Raw genomic sequence first — 25,752 nt, 5'->3', positions numbered from 1 at the left:
TATGTCCTATGTATGTTATTATTATTACTGTTTACCTGATTGTATATTGATATGTTCTATGTATGTTATTATTATCCTACCATGTTAGCGACTATTATACTGCTCCCATTCTCTCTGTTATTTCCTATTGCCCCTACCCTGTCTTTGTAAAGCGCTCTGATATCTGTAAGGATCTTGTTCGCGCTATATAAAACTTTGAATAAATAAATAAATAAATAAATAAATAACTGCCTACATGATGCTTTACTCATAATATGGCGAGTGGAACCACTGACTACATGTAGGACGGTCTAGATCCCGACGCGATGGCAGTCAGACGTCCCACCGCCATCATAATGAGGCCCTAATAGAGAAAGGGGCGATCTAAATGTTGATAACATGACTTTAAAAACTTGATTTCTCCCAGAGGGCAGCTCCACAATGATTCTGTTTGATTGCCAATGGAACACACATAATTTATAAACGTTGGCACATTGTTAATATGTTTTTTTCAGACACTGGGGCCTCGATTTACCAAGGATTGTGCTGGTGGTCCTACTGTTCTGCAAAATTTGCCCTGTGCCAACGGACTTTTATAATGGGCAGAATGATGACACAATGTTTTGAGTTACTTTGCACCATGCGAGCACCCCCACAAAACCTTAGTCATAACTCCCTAGGTGTGTAAGAGCATGTCATTATACAAATCTCACAAGCATACTCAGTTCATCTACTTTTCTTTTCAGCTAAATGTGAGCATGCAGCTATGTATCTTTTGTTTTAACAAGTACTGTCAAAGCCAATCATTTTGGCTTTTTTATATTGAAAAGATTGCAAAACTGATTGGGAAGCAGAAGAGGTTGCAGGAGGGTACCAATAGTGGATTCACAATGTGAATCCACTATTGGTACTATTGGTGTGAATTTCACATGTTAAGAAGGTTGCATAATCATGGCCTATGCTGCAGCTGTGTTGTGCATTAGTAAAGCTTGAAGATTAAATGTGTCAGTACAACATATCTTATGCTGTTGGCATCTGCATAGCACAAAGTCTGCCGTTGATATCCCCTTCCAAAAGGAGACATGGCGCAGGGGCTGGAGCAGCCATCCTGCCCCGGAGAGGAGCCAGCTTACCACACAGCAGCAGTCCAACACTCCTTTTCCTGCAGAACAGATACAGGAGGTTAGTAGCAGTGCAAAACCCTCTCCCTCACAGAACAGGGGCAGCAAGTCCAACAGCAGTTCAGGCTTCCATCCGTCGCAGAACAGGTACGGTTCAGCATTCCCTTTGCAGAACAGTTACAGCACGGAAGCAGAGTGAAACCTTACCTTCCCTCCAGAATTTGCACAGCGGTGGCGCTCTGTGGCAAAGACACATGAAGAGGCCATGGCACGAGTCGAGAAGTGGTGCTCAGCGGTGAGAGGCGTAGGAGCCCTAGGGGAGGTGAGGCACTTGTAAAGAAACAATGGGCCAGATACTTCCTAGGGGTGGATCACTTCACAGTGTCTCCAGCTGAGAGAAGACTGAACCCTACAGAGGACCTAGTGAGAGTGAGGAGAGAAAGTAGGCAGGCAGGGATAGGAACACAGTCCAAAATGGGATGCTTGGAAGTGGAAATTGAGATGGGGAACGAACACCATCAGGCATGATAACTGCAAAATGCTGGTATCCACGAGAGACGCTGGTGCAGCTACCAGCATCGCTTCTGGCAACAGGAGTTAACACATTTCCAGATTTAATCAGTAGCCCAGCTATAACTAAACATAGCAGAACAGCCATATATAGTGGATATGGTCACCTTCACTGAAGAAAATTGATTCCTCACTGTCCATGCATTGTAAAGGAAGAAGATTTTATTTCCTGTAAGGTTGTGTGACGGAATGTAATAACATAGCATAACATGTGTATTTGTAAAGGGCACGTTCACCCGGAGGTATCTTTGCGCTCAAAAACAGAAGTTTCTTGTTACCCAACTCAATGGTACTCATTTTACTCAATGACTGTGTGATGAATGCACAAGCTACTTCTTACTAAGTAGATTATTCTTGACACATACACCACTTCCAACCTCGTAGTGATTGAACAATGCTGTGGCAAAATACAAAGAAATATTAATCTCCTATTTTGTGTACCTACAAAACAATCATCCAGTCCATTGCCTTTTAATGGTAAGTTAAAGTTAGATTTATAATGTTCTGTCGAGAGATCATTGTTACTAAATCGAGGGAAGGATATTAAGCGCTCATGTCCATCATGTTAGACATGTGAAGCCCAAAAAGAACTTTGTTTTCTTTGGGTCAAAGCTTATTGTTCCATTGGATCAGCCCAGGACAACATACATGTATTTACGACAGTTTGGACAAAATATTGGATCAGAGGTATAGAGTTGCAGAAATATTGGGGGGAGAAATTGTGATAGAAAAATACTGTGATGCAGAAATATCTTTGTCATGAATATCGATATTCAGGTACATAATATTGTTTTCACTAATATTGTTGTTGTTAATATTGCTTTAAAAATATAGGTGTAAATAAATATAGATTTTTTTATTATCTTTATGGTTGTTCATATAATAATTGTATTTGTTAGTATTGTTTGCATAATTATTATTAATATTTTTAAATACAATTTGTAATTTTAAGTGCATTATACTTTTTTTATGCAATTGCTAATGGTAATATTGTTATGGGAGTTGCTATGTTTGTAGGGACATAGGGTGAGAAGTTAATTATGTATTCATTGTTCATTATTTCATTGATTAATTTGTAAATTGTGTGATAATTATATTTTTTGTTATATAGTAGGTGCAGGCTGCTGGGTTTGTATGGGTATAGAGTGGGAAGTTAATTAAGTAATTAATATTTAACAATTACTTATTAATTTATTATTGATCAATTGATTAATAAATATGTAACTTATGTAACAATTATATATTTTGAGTTATATATTAGGTATCAGCTATACGGTTTGTAGGGTTATAGGGTGGGAAGTTAATTAAATAATAATTAATTAACAATTAGTTAACAATTTGTTATTAATTATTTGTTTATTAATTATGTAAATTGTGCAATCATTTTATATTTTAAGTTGGATAGGAGACTGCTTGGTTTGTAGGAGTATAGGATGGGAAGTTAATTAAATATGTATTAATTATTACATTACCAATAAATATGTACTTGATTATTAATTATTTTAATTGTGTTACATTCAATAATTTAAATCATATTTTACGTGTGGGCTGGTAGTTTTTTTGGGGCATTGTGTGGTAAGTTAATTAAGTAATAAATAAATGACCATTTTTAAATGGATAATTATTCGATTGTTTACTACTCATGTTAACTGTTTAACCCCTTGACCGCGGCAAAAATTCCGCCGCGGTGCGGGTGATGTATGGCGTGGGCGTGGTTCGGAGGGGCCCCGGCAGTCCTCCGCACACGGCCGCCGGCCGTCCGACGCATGGAAGGGTTAATTGTTATATATCCAAATATATATATATATATACTCCACGTTTGCCCAAGGAGAGCCACCCCCACTTGACCAGGGGGCGCGTCGCCGAAAGCGGACCTCTTAGGCACGGTCCGAACAATTTCCCACACTTCTCACAACAAGAGAGTCGACGCCGTGTCCTTGCACCAAAATGTTGTTTATTGTCAGCCGATAGTGTTAACACTATCAGCTGACAATAAACAACATTTTGGTGCAAGGACACAGCATCGGCTCTCTTGTTGTGAGAAGTGTGGCAAACGATTTATATATATATATATTTTTTTATGTTTCATATATGTTATGTGTTTGAAGTGAAGTACTTTCCCTACTGTTACACAGACTGGAGTGGGAGTAGTAATGTTTACACCCCGAAGTCCAACACTTTCCCTTCTGCTGCACAGAATGGAGTGGGAATTGTACATTTTACCTCTCTGAAATCCAACACTTTCCCTGTTGTTGCACACACTGGAATGGGAATAGTAAATGTACCCCTCTGCAGTCAAACACTTTCCCTACTGTTGCACACACTCAAATGGGATAAGTAAATATATATTTATGTATATATAGACTTTTATAGTAGTAAATTAAAAACACACTAAAAATGTAATATAATATAAAAGATATGTTTTTAAGAATTGTGTTATGTATCTGTATACATTCACGCTAATAAAGCTCAATATGTACTTTTCAGATGAAACAACTAGTGCATTCTGGAACCTGTAGTGTCGAACTGAAGGCACGTGACCACATGGAGATTAAATAGCACTCACCTGTGACCAAGGCGAAGAGAAAGCTGAAACGTGTAAGGACTTCGAGTGTTTCCTTGACCTGCGTTGCGAACGAATAAAAGTCAGCTGCTCTGTAAGTCGGTGTTGGGCTCCTTTCTTTCCGTGGCAAAAACGCAATCTCCGGGATCTCCATTCCCGGTACTGAGCCCGCCCTGCAGGATTGGGGGCCACCGGCAAAATGGAGTTTTGTGGTGAATATGAAATCGAGGGGGCAAGATCCGCTCTCCTAGGCACGCCAGCACGAATGGATTTCCGCAGCAATGTGGCGGCATGAGATGGAGAAAGGGAGATGAGAGAGGCAATACTCTCCATGGCAACAGCGCAAGAAAAGCACTACCAGTAGCATTGCGGGACATTTACTATGCACTTTGCAGTTTTAATTACGGAATGCATTTTGAATGATTGTGAAATTTGATAACAGTCACACTATTAAACCTCAATATGTACTTTTCAGATGAAACAACTAGTGCATTCTGGAACCTGTAGTGTCACACTGAAGGCACGTGACCACATGGAGAGTAAATAGCACTCACCTGTGACCAAGGCGAAGAGAACGCCGAAACGCGTAAGTACTTCGAGTGTTTCCTTGACCTGCGATGCGGAAGAATAAAAGTCAGCTGCTCTGTAAGTCGGTGTTGGGCTCATTTCTTTCCGTGGCAAAAACGCAATCTCCGGGATCTCCATTTCCGGTACTGAGCCCGCCCTGAAGGATTGGGGGCCCCCAGCAAAATTGAGTTTTGCAGTGAATATATATATATATATATATATATATATATATATATATATATATATATATATATATATATATATATATATATATATATATATATACTAAAAACTATTTGTTTTAATGTTTTTGACGATATTGGTGTGTAACAATATTTTTTCCCCATATTTTTGCACTTACCTTTATATGTATAGGGAAATTATCTTTTTGTTATCAATATTTTTCTCATGATATTTCTGTATCACGATATTTTTGTGATCAATATTATGTCATTGATCAGTATTTATAGGATCCATCACTGGCTCCCAATAGTGCTTCTAGAAGACAGTCATGTCATTGAATGTCACCTCTTCCCGGCACTTCAACGGGTGCTGAGGCCTTTCTTCAACACTATCAGCTTCTCATTCCTCATTCCTTTTGTGATCAAGCGGCTGCGCTGTCCCTTGTGGATCAAGAGGGCTGGAGCTCCTATCCTGACTCCCGTACTTTGAATAAATGGTGTGATCCTGGACAGATCGCTGGATCGTGTACTTTTCTGTAAAATTCAGAAGCACATACAAGTTTGAACTGGACTAAAGAGTGACAAGTACGAAGTGACACAGAAAAGGAAACGAGATACACACACTACCTAGATAGCTACGGGCCCAAGGGCCACCATTTCCTTCCATCCTGCGTGGAACCTGACACATACACGTCAAAGCCAGGAACGTTTGTTTTATTCGGAAACGAAAGACCCAACCTTCCTGGCAAAGGGGCTCTGGGACACAAGCCCTGTTCTTTGCAATGCACCGCGGCTGTTGTTTTCTTAACTAAATATCGCTCCAGTCCGGTTCCCGAAAAATGCGGGACAGTTTCTCTGCGCATTCCTGATTTGCACTGTGCGCGCGCGGAAACCAGGGATTCTGCTGACCCAGCACATGCGGCTTCCGTGTCTGCAGGGTTCACGCGCACATAATTTGAACGAGTGAACCTTCCTATTGGAATACTCTGAAACTATGATTTACAGTGAGATGTAAAAATGGCAACGTAAAATATGCTGAGAAGGGCATCCCCCTGCTGAAGCAGACGTCAGAAAGCTTACTGCCTCGAGAACTGGTCCAACAGGAGTAGGTAGGTACGTCCTACTGAAGGCCAATTCCATCAGGCTGCTCATGCAGAAGTAAATAAGCCAGTACAAGCTATGTGTGCAGGAGTAAAGTTATTACCGCCAACATAGTCCAGTTTCAATAAAGAGGTAATGTTTCTATTTCCAACACTTATAAACTTCTTAAGAAGAGTAAGGATGCTTATTACAAAGAGCTGAACATTAGCAGACTTCTTGAAAAGAAGTGAGTGTATTTCCTATTAAAAGAGTCTGCACTAACAAATTGCATAAGCAGAAGTAAAGATGTTTACTACCGGTAGAGTCCAACACCAACAACCTGTATAAGCAGAAGTAAGGATGTTTACAACTGGTAGAGTCCAACACCAACAAACTGCATAAGCAGAAGTAAGGATGCCTACTCCCAGTAGAGTACAACACCAACAAGCTGCATAAGCAGAAGTAAGGATGTTTACTACCCGGGAGAGTCCAACACTAACAAACTGCATAAGTAGAAGTGAGGCTGCTTACTACCCGGGAGAGTCCAACACCAACAAACTGCATAAGTAGAAGTGAGGATGCTTACTACCCGGGAGAGTCCAACACCAACAAGCTGCATAAGCAGAAGTGAGGATGCTTACTACCCGGGAGAGTCCAACACCAACAAGCTGCATAAGCAGAAGTGAGAATGCTTACTACTGGCAGAGTCCGACACCTACAAACTGCATAAGCAGAAGTGAGGATGCTTACTACCTGGCAGAGTCCAACACCAACAAACTGCATAGGTAGAAGTGAGGATGCTTACTACCCGGGAGAGTGCAACACCAACAAACTGCATAAGTAGAAGTGAGGATGCTTACTACCGGTAGACTCCAACATCAACAAATGGCATAAGCAGAAGTAAGGAGGATTACAACTAGTAGAATGGAACACTAACAAACTGCATAAGCAAAAGTGAGGATTTTACTACTGGTAGAATCCAACACCAATAAACTAATTTAAAAAAAAAATGCTAAATACATAAAGAGTACTACACTATCAAACTGCATAAACAGAAGTAAGGATCCGTACTACCGGTAGAATTCAACATTTCCAAACTGCATAAACAGAAGCAAGGATGCTTACAACTGGTAGAGTCCAACACCACCAAACTGGATAAGCAGAAGTACTGATGTTTACTACCATTAGAGTCCAACACTAACAAACTGTATAGCAGAAGTAAGAATTATTCCAACATAAAGTGTCTAACACTAACAAAATTCATAAGCTGAAGTAAGGATGCTTACTCCCAGTAGAGTCCAACACTAACAAACTGCATAAGCAGAAGTAATGATGTTTACTACCATTAGAGTTCAACACTAACAAACTGCATAGCAGAAGTAAGAATGCTTACAACATAAAGTTTCCAACAATAACAAATTTCATAAGCAGAAGTAAGAATGCTTACTCCTAGTAGAGTCCAACACTAACAAAATGCATAGCAGAAGCAAGGATGCTTACTACTGGTAGAGTCCAACACCAACAAACTGGATAAGCAGAATTACTGATGTTTACTACCATTAGAGTCCAACACTAACAAACTGTATAGCAGAAGTAAGAATTATTCCAACATAAAGTGTCTAACACTAACAAAATCCATAAGCTGAAGTAAGGATGCTTACTCCCAGTAGAGTCCAACACTAACAAACTGCATAAGCAGAAGTAATGATGTTTACTACCATTAGAGTTCAACACTAACAAACTGCATAGCAGAAGTAAGAATGCTTACAACATAAAGTTTCCAACAATAACAAATTTCATAAGCAGAAGTAAGAATGCTTACTCCTAGTAGAGTCCAACACTAACAAAATGCATAGCAGAAGCAAGGATGCTTACTACATAAACAGTCCAACACTAACAAAATGCATAAGCAGAAGTAAGGATTAATCCTACTGGTAAAATTCAACATTAACAAACTGCATAAACAGAAGTAGGGATGCTTACCACATAAAAAGTCCAACACTATCAACTTGCATAAGCAGGAGTAAGGATGCATACTACCAGTAGAGTTCAACACCAACAAACTGCATAAACAGAAGTAAGGATGCTTACTACTGATAGAGTTCAACACCAACAAATGGATTAAGATATATGAATGCTTACTACCTGGAAAGTCCAGCACTAACAAACTGCATAAGAAGTAAGGATACTTGTTATTGGTAGAGTCCAACAATAACAGACTGCATATGCAGAAGTATGGATGCTTACTGCAGGTAGAGTCCAAAACCAACAAACTGCATATGCGGAAGTAAGGATGCTTACTGTCAGTACAGTCCAACACCAACAAACTGCATAAACAGAAGTATGAATGCTTACTACCAGTAGAGTCCTGTACTAACATACTGCAGATGTAAGGGTGGTTACTACTGGTAAAGTCCAGCACTAACAAACTGCTTAAGCAGAAGTAAGGATGCTTACCACTTGTAGAGTTCAACACTACCAAACTGATTAAGAAATAAGAATGCTTACTACATAAAGAGTCCAACACTAAAAACCTGCATAAGCAGAAGTATGGATGTTTACTACTGGTAGAGTCCAACACTAACAAACCATGTAAGCAGAAGTAAGGATGCTTACTACTGGTAGAGTCCAACACCAACAAACTGTAGAAGTAAGGATGCTGTCAGTACAGTCCAACATCAACAAACTGCATAAGCAGAAGTATGAATACTTACTTCAGTTTGAGTCCAACACTAACATACTGCATAAGCAGAAGTAGGGACGTTTACTACTGTTAGAGTGCAACACTAACAAACTGATTAAGAAATAATGCTTACTACATAAAGAGTCCAACACTAACAACCTGCATAAGCAGAAGTAAGGGTGCTTACTACCGGTACAGTCCAACAACAACAAACTGCATAAACAGAAGTATGAATGTTTACTACTGGTAGAGTCCATCAGTAACAAATGGCATAAGCAGAAGTAAGGATGCTTACCACTTGTAGATTTCAACACTACCAAACTGATTAAGAAATAAGAATGCTTACTACATAAAGAGTCCAACACTAAAAACCTGCAAAAGCAGAAGTATGGATGTTTACTACTGGTAGAGTCCAACACTAACAAACCATGTAAGCAGAAGTAAGGATGCTTACTACTGGTAGAGTAAAACACCAACAAACTGTAGAAGTAAGGATGCTGTCAGTACAGTCCAACACCAACAAACTGCATAAGCAGAAGTATGAATACTTACTTCAGTTTGAGTCCAACACTAACATACTGCATAAGCAGAAGTAGGGACGTTTACTACTGTTAGAGTGCAACACTAACAAACTGATTAAGAAATAATGCTTACTACATAAAGAGTCCAACACTAACAACCTGCATAAGCAGAAGTGTGGATGCTTACTACTGGTAGAGTCCAACACTTACAAACTGCAGAAGTAAGGGTGCTTACTACCGGTACAGTCCAACAACAAACTACATAAACAGAAGTATGAATATTTACTACTGGTAGAGTCCCGCACAAACAAATGGCATTAGCAGAAGTAAGGATGCTTACCACTTGTAGAGTTCAAGTCTACCAAAGTGATTAAGAAATAAGAAAGCTTATTACACAAAGAGTACAACACTAACAACCTGCTTGAGAAGAAATATGGATGCTAGGTACATGATAAGTCCAAAACTAACAAACTGCTTAAGAAGACGTAGTGATGCTTACTACCTGAAGAGTCCAACACTAACAAACTAGTTACAAAGTCATTCTTTTTTATTTCCTAAATAGCTCAACACATCAAAATGTTTAAGTATGAATGCTTTCTACATGAAGAATCCAACAAAAACAAATGACATTAGAAGACGGAAGGATGCTTACTACATGAAACGTCCAACATCCAGCACTAATAAATTCTACATTTAGTAATGCTACTTTAATACTACTAATGTACTACTAATACCGTACAAAATGTGATTACAGACCTACATTTTGCGATCTACATCACAGGCTGTCCTTTTATGTGTGGAGATCTCTGCCCCATCTTTGAGGATCTTTGCACATGTAAGTTAACATTTTAGGAGTAAATGTGGGAGAGACAGGGGAGAATGGGTGGAAAATGTTTGAAAGCTTACTAGTAAATGATAGGGGTTAAGAGTAGGGGTAAGTTGGGGTTACGGGGGGTTAGGGAGGTCTTTATTAAGGGACATATACCCACCCACTAGAGTAAGTCAATTGCTATTCACAAACTACCCATCTCTAGTTACTACAGCTAGAAAGGATACAAAACAGTTGTAAACATATTCCAGCTCAGAGCACCACACATGGCCAACCACTGGTACTGCAATATCCTCCTGTAGACTATAATGGCGTTAGGGGCTTAAAAAAACATAATGGGAATTTATGTTAAAATTAATTCATTGTTTAAACTATTTAAAATTATAAATGGATTGTAAGTAATGTCACGAAAAAGTATCCATATATAAAACATAATTACTATTTTATTTCGAAAATTGTTCTTTTTTATTTAAAAAAGAATGTATGAATAATATTTATAAAAATAATATTTTATTATCAAATAATTGTATACATCATTTTTAATAATGTGTAATACATAATAAAAATATAGTTTTTGCTTTGGGTGGAATTTTTTTATTTAAATTCGGAAGAATATATTTTTCTATTTAAGATATTCAAATAATTAAATATTTTATTGACATTTTCTAATTTAAAATGAAGAAATTAAGGCACCATGTTGTTATAGTGTTCTACATGTAAAATACATATATCAACATAATTGAAATTAATATTTGGCATAAATGTTTTTTTCCAATTTTTTTGTATTTAATAAACTTTTAACTTTTGCATATACTTTATCATATTGAAATTTCCACTCCGATGGGTACGATCTGTGACAAGTGTTCATAATATCAAATATGGTTGTAAAGCCACGATTAGTAGTAACTTTTTTGTTGTATTTGATGTTTTTACTTACTCCACCCCATAATTGAAGGGGTGGGGACATGCAAATCTACAATTCTGAGTAATTTATACTCGTAAATGGTAACTGGCCAGGAGCAGTAAAGCTACTCACAAGTGTAAGAGCAAATGTATTTGTAGTACATTTACATCTGTAGATTTGCCTTTGTAAATAGGCAAATTCCAACACTAGCGAACTGCCTAGAAAGTAAGGATGCTCACAATATGAAGAGTTTAACACTAAGGGGCCGATTACGATGCAGTCGTAATGGGCCACTCAGATTCGTTTATGACTGCCTCATTATGATGGAGGTGGGCGTAAACTAATACGACCGGTCATTCCGGCTGCCATCCGATGGGCTTAGAGAGCCTATCTGCCAGCCGGAAGCTGTGTGGTAATCTCAAGTGCAGGCCTTTCCACCCTTGAGATTACAATGACGGTTTCCAACATGGTTTCCATGCCGGTCTGCCCGACATGGAAACCATGCCGGAAAGCATATTTCGGGGCACCCAGCTGGGCCCCCTCTGGTGCACAGCCTCCAATTGGAGGCAGATGGGGCACCTATGGTGCCCCCCTGTTGATCCCTGCACCCCAATGCAGGCACCGTGAGGTGCCTGCTACGGGGTGCAGATATGAACTGCACCTCCCATTTTACAACTGGAGCATGCATTCCGGCCAGTTTATGGCTGGAATACATGCTCCCATTGTAAAATATAGGAATGCAACCGAACTGTTCGGTCGCTTCCTAACGGGCCGGTCGGGACCACCGACCGGGTATAGGTCGGTCCCATGACCGATGTGGTGTGAGGCGGAAGTGATTCTGCACAACATCATAATCAGTCCCTAACAGTTTAAGAAGAAGTAAATGTAAAGGAATTTATATAGCGCAAATCACCAAGCGGTTTCTAAGCGCTTGCTTAGGGAACCCGTCCTGGTATTCCCCTGTGAGATAACCCCGGCAGGGTATCCGCAAGGTGAAAGCCAGGCATCCCGCCGTGAGGGGCCGTTGTGGAGATTAAGCAAGCTATTGCCCAGAGTCGCAGAATGTGAACCCATGAATCGAGTAGGCACCGGAGCGAGAATTGTCGAGTCCATGGACATTTTAGGACTCAAGACCCCGCCGAGCCAGGAATTGAACCCTGGTCCCGGGCTGACCTCTGCTTCCAGGTCTGCCTCCTCTAACCAGTGAGCCACACTTCTCCACAATAATTATGCTTACCACCTAAACAGTCCATCACTAATAAATTGCATAAGAATAATGATGCTCACTATATGAAGAGTTCAATAGTAACAAACACTCTAAGAAGATACTGTTTTCTGTCTAAATTCCAGTCCCAAAAGACTGCTTCGGCCTAAGAGAGGATCTCTCCCACCCAATAATTCCTAGAAACTGAGTATACAAAAGTAAAAATGCTTACTATTAAACAGGCTGGTCCATGAGCTGAAAACTCAGAAGTAAGGATGCTGACGAAGTAAATAGTTCTGTTGTAACAATTTTTTAAGGTGAACTAAGAATGCTGCCTTCCAAAGTAGTACAAATACAAAGAAAAAAAATTAAGCAAAAAAGAAAACAGGACGAGTTCTAACATATCAACAGAGGCAGTGAATGGAGTTTACTAGCCAAAGATGGTAACAGCTAAAAACGGATACAGTGGAAGGAAGGGACTGGGTTGCTAAATCACTAATGGCAGTATTTTTTTGCTGGTGTTTGAGCCCTTCTTTGCCGTGTTCAGCGTTGGGCGTTCTGGCCTTTGTATGAAAACACAAGGGTGTTTTGTTTCTTTATGCATGTGTTAGTATCATACAACGTTTTGTATGACAGGTGACCCCAAACTCCCGGAAGACATATGCAGACTCCACAGATGACAATCAAAGCCTGAGTTGACAACCAAAGCCTTATTTTATACTGATATGTGCTATTTGTAGCACTTAGAAACACCAGATGTAGAGGATGTAAATATTAATAATCCTCGTCATGTCTTGAAGATCTATCGAGGTCTTATAGTAACATTTGTCTTCAAGCGCCAAGAGGCTATTAAGGTGGTGGTGGCACAATATAAATGAATAAGGTGCTGTATTAGATAGCACAGACTAAGGGGGAGGGGGGGGGTTGTCTATTCTCCACTCCCTCTCTTCGGGCACATATATCTTTCTTTTGTAGGGGGCGGCGAAGAACTAGGCTGTCAGCAGCAGCCTGAATCAGCAAAAATCCGAGGGCAGCGCAGCCCCCAAAAATCTAAAGAGCTGAAATCTGCGTGTGTGGAGGGGCGAGGGGCGAGGTTTGAAACAATCGTGAATCGAATCTTTGTTCCAGACACACACCTCCCTCTCTGTAGAGAACCGGTGGCTCCGGCGCAGGGCTTACTCACTGCACGGAGTGCTCTGCCGCTCTGGCCCCTGACGCCTGTGCAGGACTCCGGGAACAACTTCGAGGGCCAAAGGAGGCCTGGGTGGGGCGGGGGGAGTAAACTATGTAATATCTCGGCAACCCGCCCCCCTCCCGCACACCCCCACTAATGTCACCAGATCTTGGCAAAGCCTTTCGTCCACACACATTTGTGTCTCAAAGTTATATAGTAAGTAATACGTCTTCTGCCGTGCGGCTTTCTAGATTTCTGCATCCATCGCGCGGGTAAACACCCCTCGCCTCCCGGTATGAAGGTACAAGCCGTTAGCATGTTGTTGTTTTTTTTATTTGTGATAGTATCGAGGCTGTATAAAAAGAAATAATAAACGTACCCATACAGCCCAAACGTGGCAGATTGAAGAACGTGTTGCGTCTCCTATTTAAGTGTTTTAATGAAGGCAACGCACAAAGGGGAGAGGTTTTGAATGCTGAATGCCTGACCTTTTGATTTAAAAGCCTGGGGTTTAATCCCGTCTTCGACAACTGACCGACCCATGACGATTCTGGACGAGTCATGCAATTTACCAGTGCGCCAACTTGTCATGCGGTTTTGCCTCGCCCCCTCCCATGCGTTACATGCTTTTGCTACATGACTTACGTTTTCTGCGCAGCGCTACAATGCTTCTCGGCGCCATCACATCCACATTTCAAGGGGAGCCCTGTTATTTCATGTTTCAAAACGACACTATCCGCAGCTGCTTATGGGGTGATCTGAAGCGAGGCGAATCTTTACAGGCAACAAACATACCCTGAAAATGCATCAGACCAACTTTTTATTTGCAATGGAAGAGGCAGCCGGACTTCCGTATATTCTGCCGCGGGCTCCGGTTATGTTAACTGTTTTCCTTATAAACAACCAGGCTGACATGGAGTGTGTCACAGAGGAGAGTAAACACATGGAGGTTTACTGCAAGGGAAAGAGGGGCAGCTGGACACACCTGCTGAGCCGGGACCCGAAGGCAAGCAGAAAGGAGCCTAGAACTAGATGCAGGGAACTTTATTTATCACAAAATCAATGATTTATTTCACATGTACACCTGGTTATCTCTTCTGCAATAAGACATGGTCAACAGAGACATCAAATGTACATCACCCATTATATCATGCAATTATACAAGCCAACATTGAAGGAAACAGTATTCGGCTACACAAATTAGCAACAATATATACATTAGCCGGTAATAAAAGTCAAACTATTACTCTGAAAATCAGATGTAAGGATTCCTTTTGGTATATATATATATATATATGTATATATATATATATATATATATATATATATATATAGAGAGAGAGAGAGAGAGAGAGAGTGATTTCTCTTTAGTGGCGCATGATTGCTCTCCCAACGGGGGCGTATTGTAAAAAAAAAAACTGATCACGAGATTAATTTTTTTCTTTTTGCCGATTACAATATTTGTAGTAATAAAAGTATATTACAAGCTGTTATCACATGAATGAAAAACACTAGCTTGAAAAACATCAATTAATTAGAATGTTTGTATTTGTTGTAATTTAATTGTTGACGTCATGTAAGAATTACCAATTTAAGCTGACGCGAAGGCTTTGATGTTAAAGAATGCATACAGGGCTCTGTGTATTAGTGGCCATTAATGCCAGCTCGGGGGTCCTAATGCCGTGTGTGTGCGTGCGCGGGCGTGTATGGGTGTTTGTGTGTGCGCGTGGGTGTATGTTTGTTGTGTGTATTCGCGCGAGCCCTAAAGGCACTTTGCGAAACCACTGGAGGGGGTTTAGAACTTTGTGCCTGAGACATTTGTGGAAAAAATGGTAGGGGGGGGTCGGGGTCAGGGGAAGAATTTTTTTCACTTTTTGTGTAGGCAGGTGAAGGGGGTGGGGCAAAGCGACAGAAGGACCGGGTGTGCGATGCAAACACCTCTCCTCTACTTACTGAAACTGAAAGACAGGTTCAGAGAAGGGCAGTGGAAAGTAAGAAATAAAGGGCAGTCCGATCTGGTAGAGCCGGCCGTGCACCGGGGCGTCCAGCACCAGGGAGGGCCGCAGACTCGCACCCCCAAGGGCGGATCTGCTGATGTACCCGCCTGGGACTTGCTGCAAGGTCAGCTTGGAGGTCTGGTGTTCGGAGCTGAGGCTCGCCCGGTCCCCGTCCGGGCTCTGGTCGCTTGTGGACAGAATACTGTCTATGCTGAAGTTTTTGGACTTCCCTGAGGTTTTGGGGGGTACCGGGCACAGCACTCTCTGGGCAGAATCTTCCAGCACGGCTCCAGGAGGGGTCTGGGGCTCAGGGTTTGCCTCCTGCTGTGCAGGTACGACCTCACACTCGCTGTCACTCATCGTGGCCACACCCCCTAACTTCATGGAGCCCCCCGTGGTCCCCACTTTCACGGGGGGCCAGTGCTGCTCACAGATAAAACACGTGGCAGGCCCACCAGTGGCTTCTTCACAGCTGCGCGCGCCAGAGGTCACGTGTGGGTCATCAAGGTCAGGGGGAGGGCGGGACGATGAGAAAGAAGTCCATAAGGATGACGGCGAGGAAGAGTTTGGGGATGGCGAAGTCTTACGGAAATTCTCAGGTGGTTCTGAAGCACCCTCTTCATCCGAGGAGGGGGAGTCACTCGAAGAGGGGCTGCCACAGTCTGGCTCTCGTGGCAGCCCCTCGCGAGCGGCGCAGCCGCGGATGTAGGGGTTCACCTTCTCAGACCGAGTGCAGCAGTTGGTTTTGAGGGGCAGGTCCTCTGATGTAGAAGTCCCGTGGGTCTGTGGGGCCTCCTCTGCGCGAGAACGGGGAGCACCGCCCATCCCACAACCTGCAGATATGCTGCCTTTTCGGGGCTTCTCCACGGAAATAGCAGTTTTGGGGCCCACCTGCCCCGACTCAGCAGAGCAGTAGGCGTGTAGAGCCATCGCCCCCGATGTAGCATAGGAGGGAGTTTTGGGTGGCATCTCGCAGGACGCGGCCATGCAGAGGGTTTGAGGAGATATCTCTTCGGGGGCAGGAGGGAAAGTGCTTTGGGGGGCCACTTCCCGGGGCGCATGACTGCGGAGCTGATTTTCCTCTTCCTCTTGAGTCGCAGATATATGGGGATCTGAGTCAATCTCTGGCCCGTCTGTGCCTGTCTGTTCGCACGGCCTCTTTGGTCGGCTGTCAGCCCCTTCCTGTCCAGCTGTCTGTCCACCCTGCGCCTCTGGCTGGCGCGCTCGGGTATCCCTGCCCTCGGGGGCCTCCGCGGTGGCCCTGGCCTTCCTCTTCCTCCGCCGGAAGTTGCCGTTCTCGAACATGTCGGTAGAGCGGGGGTCCAGGGTCCAGTAGCTGCCCTTGCCCGGCCGGCCTTTCTCCCGGGGCACCTTGACGAAGCACTCGTTGAGGGAGAGGTTGTGGCGGATGGAGTTCTGCCAGCCCTGCTTGTTGTCGTGGTAGAAGGGGAAGCGCTCCATGATGAACTGGTAGATGCCGTTCAGGGTCACCCTCTGACCCGGCGCGTCCTTGATGGCCATGGCGATCAAGGCGATGTAGCTGTAGGGAGGCTTCTGAGCAGGCTCCGGCCTGGGCACCAGGCCGGCGGGGGCGAAGCCCAGAGTGGGCAGCCCTGTCCTGTCTGCTCCGTACAGGTACACCAGGGGTGGACCCCCCAGCGGGGGCAGCCGGCTGCTGTAAATGTGGCTCATCCTCCTGTCTTTAAACTCCAAAACCTCAAACTTGCCTCCCTTGGAACCGAGCAGGCAGATGGCCCGGGGAGCGCAGCGAGCACTTCTCTGCACGGCTTCCAGCCACGGCAACTGCGCCTTCTCCCCGCGGTGTCCCGTCTTCATAGCCCAGAAAAGTTAAATAATTGTTGTAAGTTTGCTATTTTATGTTGACTTAGCACTGGAAAATAAATTGTCTATGATAAACACTCGTTGTATTCTCAGCCCACCCACATTAATTAAAATTTCATTGCAAAAAAAAAGAACCCTTTTTTTCCCTCCACGTGTCCGTCTGGTACCAGCCAATGGCTCTCCGGGCTGTTCCCTCATTTGTTTATAGAATTAGTCTGTTGATAAGTTTGCCCACCCAAGTCGAATCAAGCTGTGTTTATTTGGAAAAATTTCCGGGCACCCAATACATAAACTAGCGGATCTGATGTTTGAAATCTCACGTCCACCCCTGACGCTGCGAGCACACACAGTTCAGCAGCCACAGCCTGTAAACTGCTGCAGACCAAACACAGCACGTTAGCAGGCAGAGGGGAAAGGGCTGACATGTGGGCTTCCCTACCTTAATCAATACGGGATACTGCACGAGGGCCGAGGGGACGGCTACAGGCTCAGTAGTGAGGCCAGTCTGTGATGAGCCCTCATGAAAAGAAGAAAATTGCCCCCCTGGCTGCTGTTTGAATTGTAAAATACATCAATATTATGGGTACAGTGGGCTCTCTGTGCCCTGGTGCCACTGCACCTGCTGCACCAATGGTAGGTGTGCCCCTGTACAAACGTCAGACGGGGCCTATGAGCGACTGCAGACCGAGGTTCCACGAGCAGCGACTATAGGTAATGCACATGTGTGCAATCTTAAGTGCAGGGTGGAGCAGACAGAACAACTATGGATGGACACCTCTTTTCACAAAGACAGGGTGCAATGTGTACACCGGCATGAAATAAGTAAAGATATCTGACACAACTTGCGGGACAAATTTGGAGGACTTTAAAATAGCCCATGTGGGTCTCCTTTCTATACAATCCAACCGCTTTTTACATCTTGCATAGACACCCCAATCTGGGATGATAATAATAATGTCCATCCCTATAGTTCTCTCAACATCTCTCCCCTCTCCAACCATGTAAGCTCAGGGCCACAACTATAAACAAAACCTTAGATTGGAAATCCTAGCACAGTAACCAGCTCATGAGACTATATTGTATGAAATACCATAGAGTAACCTGCAGAGATGTTCAAAGCTACCAGCATACTGAAAACCATGAATCTATGCTTGTCTCTTACACTTCATCATCCAACACCCTGCTACGAGCTGAGTCCCATACCAGGACAACCGCGCCTCGGTGGCCATCACATATGACATGGACACTTCCCACACAGGATCAAAACACAAACAGCCTCCTACTAACCACACACCCTAGATGGTGTAGAATGCTAGTCATGTAGGCCAGAACTTCAGCACCCCACATAGGGGTAGTATGTGCTACTTAACCTCTTCAATGCGCGTCAAATTTCCCCGCTGTGTGGGCGAATTTGACGCGTGCACAGATCGGACGGCCCCCAGCCGTCCGACGCATACGCCCACCGTGTGGTCGGACAGCCCGGGGGTGTCAGACGCATGGAAGAGGTTAAATACTGCAATACAATACAAATGTTCTCTCCAACTAAAGTTCTTCACAAACAAGGTAATCTGCCTCTAACTGTACTATTAATACTGGTAGTTGTAGTAGTAATATCCCAACAGGCCATGAAAGAACTTATGAACACTATTAAGTCAGGATCACCTTTGGATCCATGTCCCCCATTCATCCTCAAACCATTATTCAATCTGATAGCCCCGGTGCTCACTAACATCTGTAATGACATGTTTCGGATAGGGGACTACCCCTCAATTTGGAAAAAAGCCACTGTAAAACCTCTCTTAAAAAAAAATCGACCCTAAACCCATCAGAGCCTAAAAGCTATCGCCCTATTGCCTCGCTCCCCTATCCATCAACATTTTTTGAAAAGGCAATGAACTTACAGCTGTCGAACTATATTGATCAGAACGATCTGCTGGATGACACCCAGTTTGGGTTCAGGAAGGGCCACGGGACCGAGACTGCTCTGCTAAAGGCAGCAGAGGAGGTCAGGATAATCATGGACCAGGGTGGTGCAGCGGTCCTAATACTGTTGGATTTGTCTGCAGCCTTCGACACGGTCGATCATACCATCTTGATCGACCGTGTTGCTGCAATAGGCATTCAGGGCAAAGCCAAAGCACTCCTGGCATCCTTCCTGGCTGATAGAGAGCAGTCTGTGAAGATGGGGAGTTATTACTCTCCTGATTTCACTTTGCCTTGTGGAGTTCCCCAAGGCTCCTCGCTAAGTCCGACACTTTTTAACATCTACGTGTCGGACTTGGCGAGGGTGATCAAGTCATTTGGTATTGGACTGACCTCATACGCTGATGACACCAAGCTGGTCCTGGCGATCCACAAAAATGGAGGAGCAGTGGCCGTTAACTTCCAGGAGGGTATGAGAGCCATCAGTACCTGGATGGATCAGAATTGTCTAAAGTTAAATTCTGACAAGACTGAGGTCATGGTATTTGGTGAGCTGACCCCGTCTTGGTCCCCAGTTTGGTGGCCTTCGGAGTTAGGAACCCCTCCATCACCAGTATCCAAAGTTAGGAATCTGGGGGTTCTATTCGACAACAAGCTAGCTTTTGTCAGCCATGCCAACGCAGTGGTCTCAGCCTCCTTTTTTACCCTAAGAATGGTAAAGAAATTGCTTCCATTTCTTCCCCCAAATGCAGGCAAGACCCTAATGTCCACTTTGGTATTGTCTAAGGTGGACTATTGTAATGGCCTATTGTTGAACGCGCAGGAGCAAGTTTTGAACAAACTACAGCTTGTTCAAAATGCTGCCGCAAGGATTCTAACCGGCACACCGAAGTATTCATCTATTTCTCCCATCATTCGTCAACTAAATTGGTTGCCGGTTAGAAGCCGTACGAAGTTTAAGGCCTTGTGTATCACATATAAGGCATTGAACAACATTGGACCAGAATTTAAAAAAAAGGCTATTTGTGTTTACACGCCTAGTCGAACATTACGTTCATCTGTAGCCCAACAGCTTCAAATCCCACGTACAAAAAAAGACACATGGGGAGACAAACGCTTTGTGGTTGCCGCTTCTAAACTGTGGAACCTGCTCCCTCCCTACATTAAACTTAGCCCATCACTGCTAACATTCCGAAAGCATCTTAAAACCTGGCTTTTTAATCAGTAAACTCTCAATAGGAACCCTTTTGCAATCTGTAAGCTCTAGCGCCGAGACACCGGAAGGTATTTGTGCGCTATAGAAATTTTATAAATAAATAAATAAATAAATAATAGAGATGTTATGTTATAGACATTTGTAAAGCAAACATCCTGCCATTGATTTGGCCTATTTGTGATATTGTCAGTCCTGTGATATTCCAGCTGGTTCCGAGGATACCATCCCATAGCAGAGTATCATTCTGCTTCTGATGACGCGTTCAGTGAATTGTGTCCTGGTCCTGATCTTGGTTAAGTTGCCATTCTATTTATGGAGCTGTGGGTGTGCAAATTTGCTATTTAAAAGTTAGGACCAGTTACATTTGTTACCGTCTCCCACATCTTCTAGTTTAATAGAAAAGAATATTGCCAGCAGAAAGAAGTTAATTAGGACACAATCCCATCACCCACCGAATTGGCCTGCTTCATTATCTGGGATTCTCCTCTTGACAGGGGCAAGCAGTAGCGCCATGAAGGACACAATGGGGCTGGGCTAGATTACATGCTTTTTTGTGTCTAAAGTGTTATTAAGTATCGGAGTGTACTGTGAAAACAATGCCAACAGTGCAAAATATTAAATTCCGTACCTGAGATAGTTGTCATCAAGTTACGGAGAGCCTTGAATATTAATGCCTGATACCAATATTATCTCAGGAAAGGAATGTTGCTGTTAATGTGTTAGACAATAGATTCAGTTTTAACTCAACAATCATAACAGCACATTTCACTGTAGGTAGCGCTTTGCCATTGGATGATCTGTTAGATTTACAAAGGCCTAACCTTCTAAGATATGACTCCTAATTGTATTATGGGTAAAGGTCGTACCTGGAAAGGGTTGTCATTGCATTCACTTTGTATTTCCTAAATAGATGAAGTTCCCTACTTTTACAATGCCGAAGGAATAGAAGAATCAACTTGTGTTCAATGGGTCCCATAATAACTGTGCATTTAAAGAGTAGAGAGTTACTCAGTCCTTATGGAGGTATTTGTGAGGTTCACAAATGAGGAGAATAAATAAGGCTCCCTGTTTTCCGTTTTTACTGATTTTTATAGATAAATACAGACAGAAAACCTTTGTTTTCTTGTCTGTATTTATTTTTAAATGTGGATAAAACCTGAAATTGGGTTGCTTTTTGAGTAATTCTAAATACTGTCTGCCATGACTGCCAAGCCAATAGCTATGTGGATTGATAAGAAAGAAGGTTAAAAAAGAAAGTAATTTTAGCGAAGAGGATTTAAAAGCAGTATATATGCACAAGGTTGATATTGAAATTTGCATATTTTCATATAAGTGCATTGATTTATCTTTTGCGGGTGTTCACAGCATTGAAACCTGGCAAACATTCAAGCATGAGTGCATATTTATCGGTTAAATAAATGTGGAAATATACTAATTTCAGCTTAATTTCTCCACAAAACCCAAAATAAATATGGATAAATACAGATAAATTTAGCAAAAAATACATATGGGTAAAAACAGACGGAAATGTCAAAAAAATAAATACCATAAAACCGGGAGCCCTAAGTATAAAACACACATAGAATGACTTCCTAGGAAGCATATTAGTGAGGTTCACCCAATAAAGGAATTTGTAGAGCGCATGGCGACGCCATCCCGGCGTGTCCCCGCGCTGTGGAGAGAGAGGAAGCCGTGACCAGAGGCCAAACTAAAGGGTGAACAGATAGGTCTTTAACAGTTTTCTAAACTTAGTTTCAGTGTCCGCTAACCTGATGTTGACTGGAAGGGAGTTCCAATTCTTGTCCGCTAACACTCTGAAAGAGCGGCCACCCATTCTGGCTTTTTTTACACGAGGAGTTATAAGTAGACCTGTTCCTCTAGAGCGGAGTGTTCATACAGAGTGCAAATTGCAAGGAGGCATTGCCTATTATTTAGCTCGATGGGCGTGGGTGCGAAAGACTCCAAACTCATTCGCCTCAAGTTTATTCAGAGGAATGAAAGTCTGGTGGTGGTCACAGAGTGTCAGAGGTGCCTGGAGAAAGGCTTTGTGCATTGGACAACACACTATACAATGGTGCCTAACAACAAAACTGTATTTTCCTGAAGCTTTTAAATTCTCAAATTGTTTGTATATGAAGGCAAGCATCTTAAATTGTTTGTTATATCTTTTGTCATGTCCCAAAGCTTCCTTCCTAGGCAATCAGGCTAGAGTGTTGGTGCAGTGAGAACTCAGCTATATTTACAGATTTGTTGGCAAACAGTTTGGGAATACATAGAAGTATTCTTAAAATCAAGTCTTGTTAGGGAATAAAAATTTGCATTTTACAATTTAAACAATGACCCTAGTCTAAAGACTATAGAGATTGTTGCATATGAACTTTGAGTCCATTCTCATCTAGAAATGGTTTATAGCAGGAACCATCAAATATTAGCGATTGTAAATCATTTTTTGAGTTTCACAAAAGACAAACTGTGAACTAAGCCTATCAGAATGATAGAGCACATGCTTTGAGGCATAAGGCAGTTATTTTGTCAATATGGAAGAAGGGTCAGTCAATATCTATACTGGTACACATTTCTTGTAATTCTTCAGCGTCAGAAATACCAGCTTCATACCAGAACATAGAGACTTGGTTGCATATTAAGGTATATGCTATTCAGAGTTATGGTTAGACGCAGCACCTTAATGACAGAATAGTTTACTAGCTCATCTTGCCTTTAGATATCCATTTTGACATGTCAGTGCTCAGCAAAGTAAGTGACAAGTCAGTGGTGATAGTGCGTCTGTTTTCTCTCTTATCCACTCTCCTTTCATTGGCCAACATGTTCCTGTTCTGTCTTGTTAGTGGTGATGCGGTGAGGGGCAGAAGATATATCGCCCCTATTGGGTTCAGAGTACAATGTTAGTGCTTTTTTACACAAGCAACCTAAGGGACTGATTACGAATTTGGCGGTGTGGGAGCGGGACTGCCACACCACCGCCTGTTCCACCAAACCTGTGTGTGCACCGCCCACCATATTACAACTTTTTTCTCACTGGCGGATGGTTCTTTGGCAGTCCCACACCGCAATAGGAACATCAAAGGCAGTACCTGCATGGCATGGGCTGATGCAGTCCCTGCCCTGCATTTATTAGGGTGCATGCACACAGAGAGGCGCAACATGTGCCCTCCTGCATGCATCCCATGGCTCTAAGGCAGCAGGTGGACCTGCAGGGCCCCTTTTGTTTGCTCTCCACCATGATTTTCATGGAGTAGGAACTGCCATGAAAACTGTGGCAGAGAGGAAACTCGTAATATGCTTGGCAGCACCATGGCAGTTCCACCAAGCATATTGCGGCCTCAAGGCCACCGCCAGGGATCTCTGATCCCTGGCAGTTGCTGCGGTGCAATGGTGGTCTGACTGCCCTAGTTGTAATAGGGCGGTCAGACTGCCGGTGTGGTGGTGGCTGCGTCACTGTGAGTCTTGTGGTCCGCGAACTGCCGGACTCATAAACAGGCCCCTAGAGTTAATCAATTCCCCTGGGGGTATTTGTTAGAGTACTTATGTGATACAGAGAATTACTCGGTTCACATGGAAGATGTTTGTGAGGTCCAGCCAGGTGCAGAGTTAAGGAGCATAGTGAGTAACTCAGTTCCAAAGGAAATAATGTCAGCCATGAGGACATTAAATAAGGAATGTTGCATTACATTCGATTCCCCTTGAATCTTGATGACAGAAACCAGATTGTGTTTTAGCTTTTAATCACATTTGTAATGTGTGCATTAGATGAAATAATACAAGTATGCTGAGCATTGTTAGGTAGATAAAGAATGGTAGAAAGCAACTCAAGTAGGGACTCAGTAAAGGCAGCGATGAGACAAGAATGCGCTCAGTCTGGGCCTGGAGAGCATACTCATTGGCTCTGTGTTAGACTGAGGGTAAGTCACCAAATATCGCTGCAGGATTTAGATTTTTGCCTCAGCGAACATCACAGTCATGCATGTTCACCGAAGGCCCCCATGTGAGTTGGATTGAGACCAAGAGCATAGCTATGATACCAGGAGATGCATCCAATTTACATCTGTCACAGGGAAAGTGACTATTGTCCTCTCACTAGAGGGACACGCATAGTGGTGAAAACCGATAGTTACCTTCTGATGGGTGCCTGAAAGTATTGATCACTTGCATTATTAATCTCAATCTTCACAAATGCTACAATAAAACCTTTTGTAAAGAATAGTAGCAGCAAATAACTTTCTTAACTTAACTTATTAACTGAAAATTCTCGTATGAATCAAATATTGATTTTCATGTTGAAAAAAGCAGGCACACTTACTTGCAGGGACAGAACTGATTGACCGACGCTTAGGTCAGCCAATAAGGGAAGGCAGCAACCCTTCATTTGTCACAGAGTGAGATGGGTCTGTGAGGCTGCTGACCCCACCCCACTTTGTGATGAGGTGCCACTGATTTACACTTGGCCCTGGGCACTTCAGGACTTAACACTGAAATTCCCAGGTATGAGGCAATCAGTGATGCTCCCCCTCATCACGAGGGGGAGGGCCTCGAGGCACTTTTGCAAGGCTGAGGTCACGCCCATAGGGCTGTGAAATCCTCCGCCTCGCAAAGCTCAGCTCAGGCAACCAGAAGCCTGTGTATTTAGTGCATGTCTATCTCCTGGCTGCGTGACTTGAACAAGAAGACTATCTGTCAGGCTGACCTTTGCTCAGTCTGACAGACACTCTACTTCTCTGAAAAAGTTAAGGGTGTGTGACACCTTTGCCTATATGGACAGGCCACGGCTGCATGACTCTGTGCTTAACATGGGACCAGGTATTACTGAGCCTTCCCTCGTGTATATTTCTGTACCTGGACTCCCGTATCTAGAGGGGGACCATGTTATATCCTCCTCTTTATTAATGGAGAGTAGGTACGGCATCTTTTTGCCCCTTCCTCCAGTTCTGTCAACGTAGTCCAGTCTCAGTAGCTGGAATTAGGAATGTCATATCCTTCCACTTGAACCTTAGGACCTTTTAATTTGTCAGGGTACTGACAGCCACCCCTCTTCCTATTGAATCTGTATAACAAAGCCTGTGGCTGGACCAGTTCTACATAGAATAAACAAACAGCCCAGAATGTCTTAAAAGCAGTATTCGGAGGGCTCTTGTAAAGGGCAACTATGGCATGCCCCAATAATTCACAGGGCATGAAGAATCTGGCTGAAGGAGTCCCCAGACGTTTGAACATTGTGTAATATCGAGTGCCACCTGAGAATAAATACAGAAATTCTAGCTATGAATGCTTGTTGTTTCCTTGAGTAGATTTAGATTGTTTATGTGTAGTTGTAAGATTAGGAGGCGCTCTTCTGGACAACCTGTGTGGTGGACTTGTTTGGGCCTGAGAGACTGGTGCATA

At 43.0% G+C, this 25,752-nt stretch overlaps 1 protein-coding gene across 1 annotated transcript; it reads right to left on the bottom strand.

Annotated features, from left to right (window-relative positions):
- Positions 1 to 15,326: 15,326 nt before the first annotated feature.
- On the bottom strand, positions 15,327 to 17,098 carry FOXL1 (forkhead box L1). Its single transcript, XM_078669842.1, has one exon. It carries the CDS (start codon positions 17,064 to 17,066, stop codon positions 15,327 to 15,329), a length of 1,740 nt encoding a protein of 579 aa, XP_078525968.1. The 5' UTR covers positions 17,067 to 17,098.
- Between the last annotated feature and the right edge of the window lie 8,654 nt (positions 17,099 to 25,752).

This window comes from Lissotriton helveticus, chromosome 12 (assembly GCF_964261635.1).
Source record: "Lissotriton helveticus chromosome 12, aLisHel1.1, whole genome shotgun sequence".
Taxonomy (NCBI): Eukaryota; Metazoa; Chordata; class Amphibia; order Caudata; family Salamandridae; genus Lissotriton; species Lissotriton helveticus.
Note: the sequence above shows the minus strand (reverse complement) of the source record. Positions and strands in the feature narration are given on the sequence as shown.

Excerpts from the sequence above, each read along its gene's own strand:
- FOXL1 (XM_078669842.1), bottom strand. The coding sequence starts at position 17,066 with ATGAGCCACATTTACAGCAGCCGGCTGCCCCCGCTGGGGGGTCCACCC.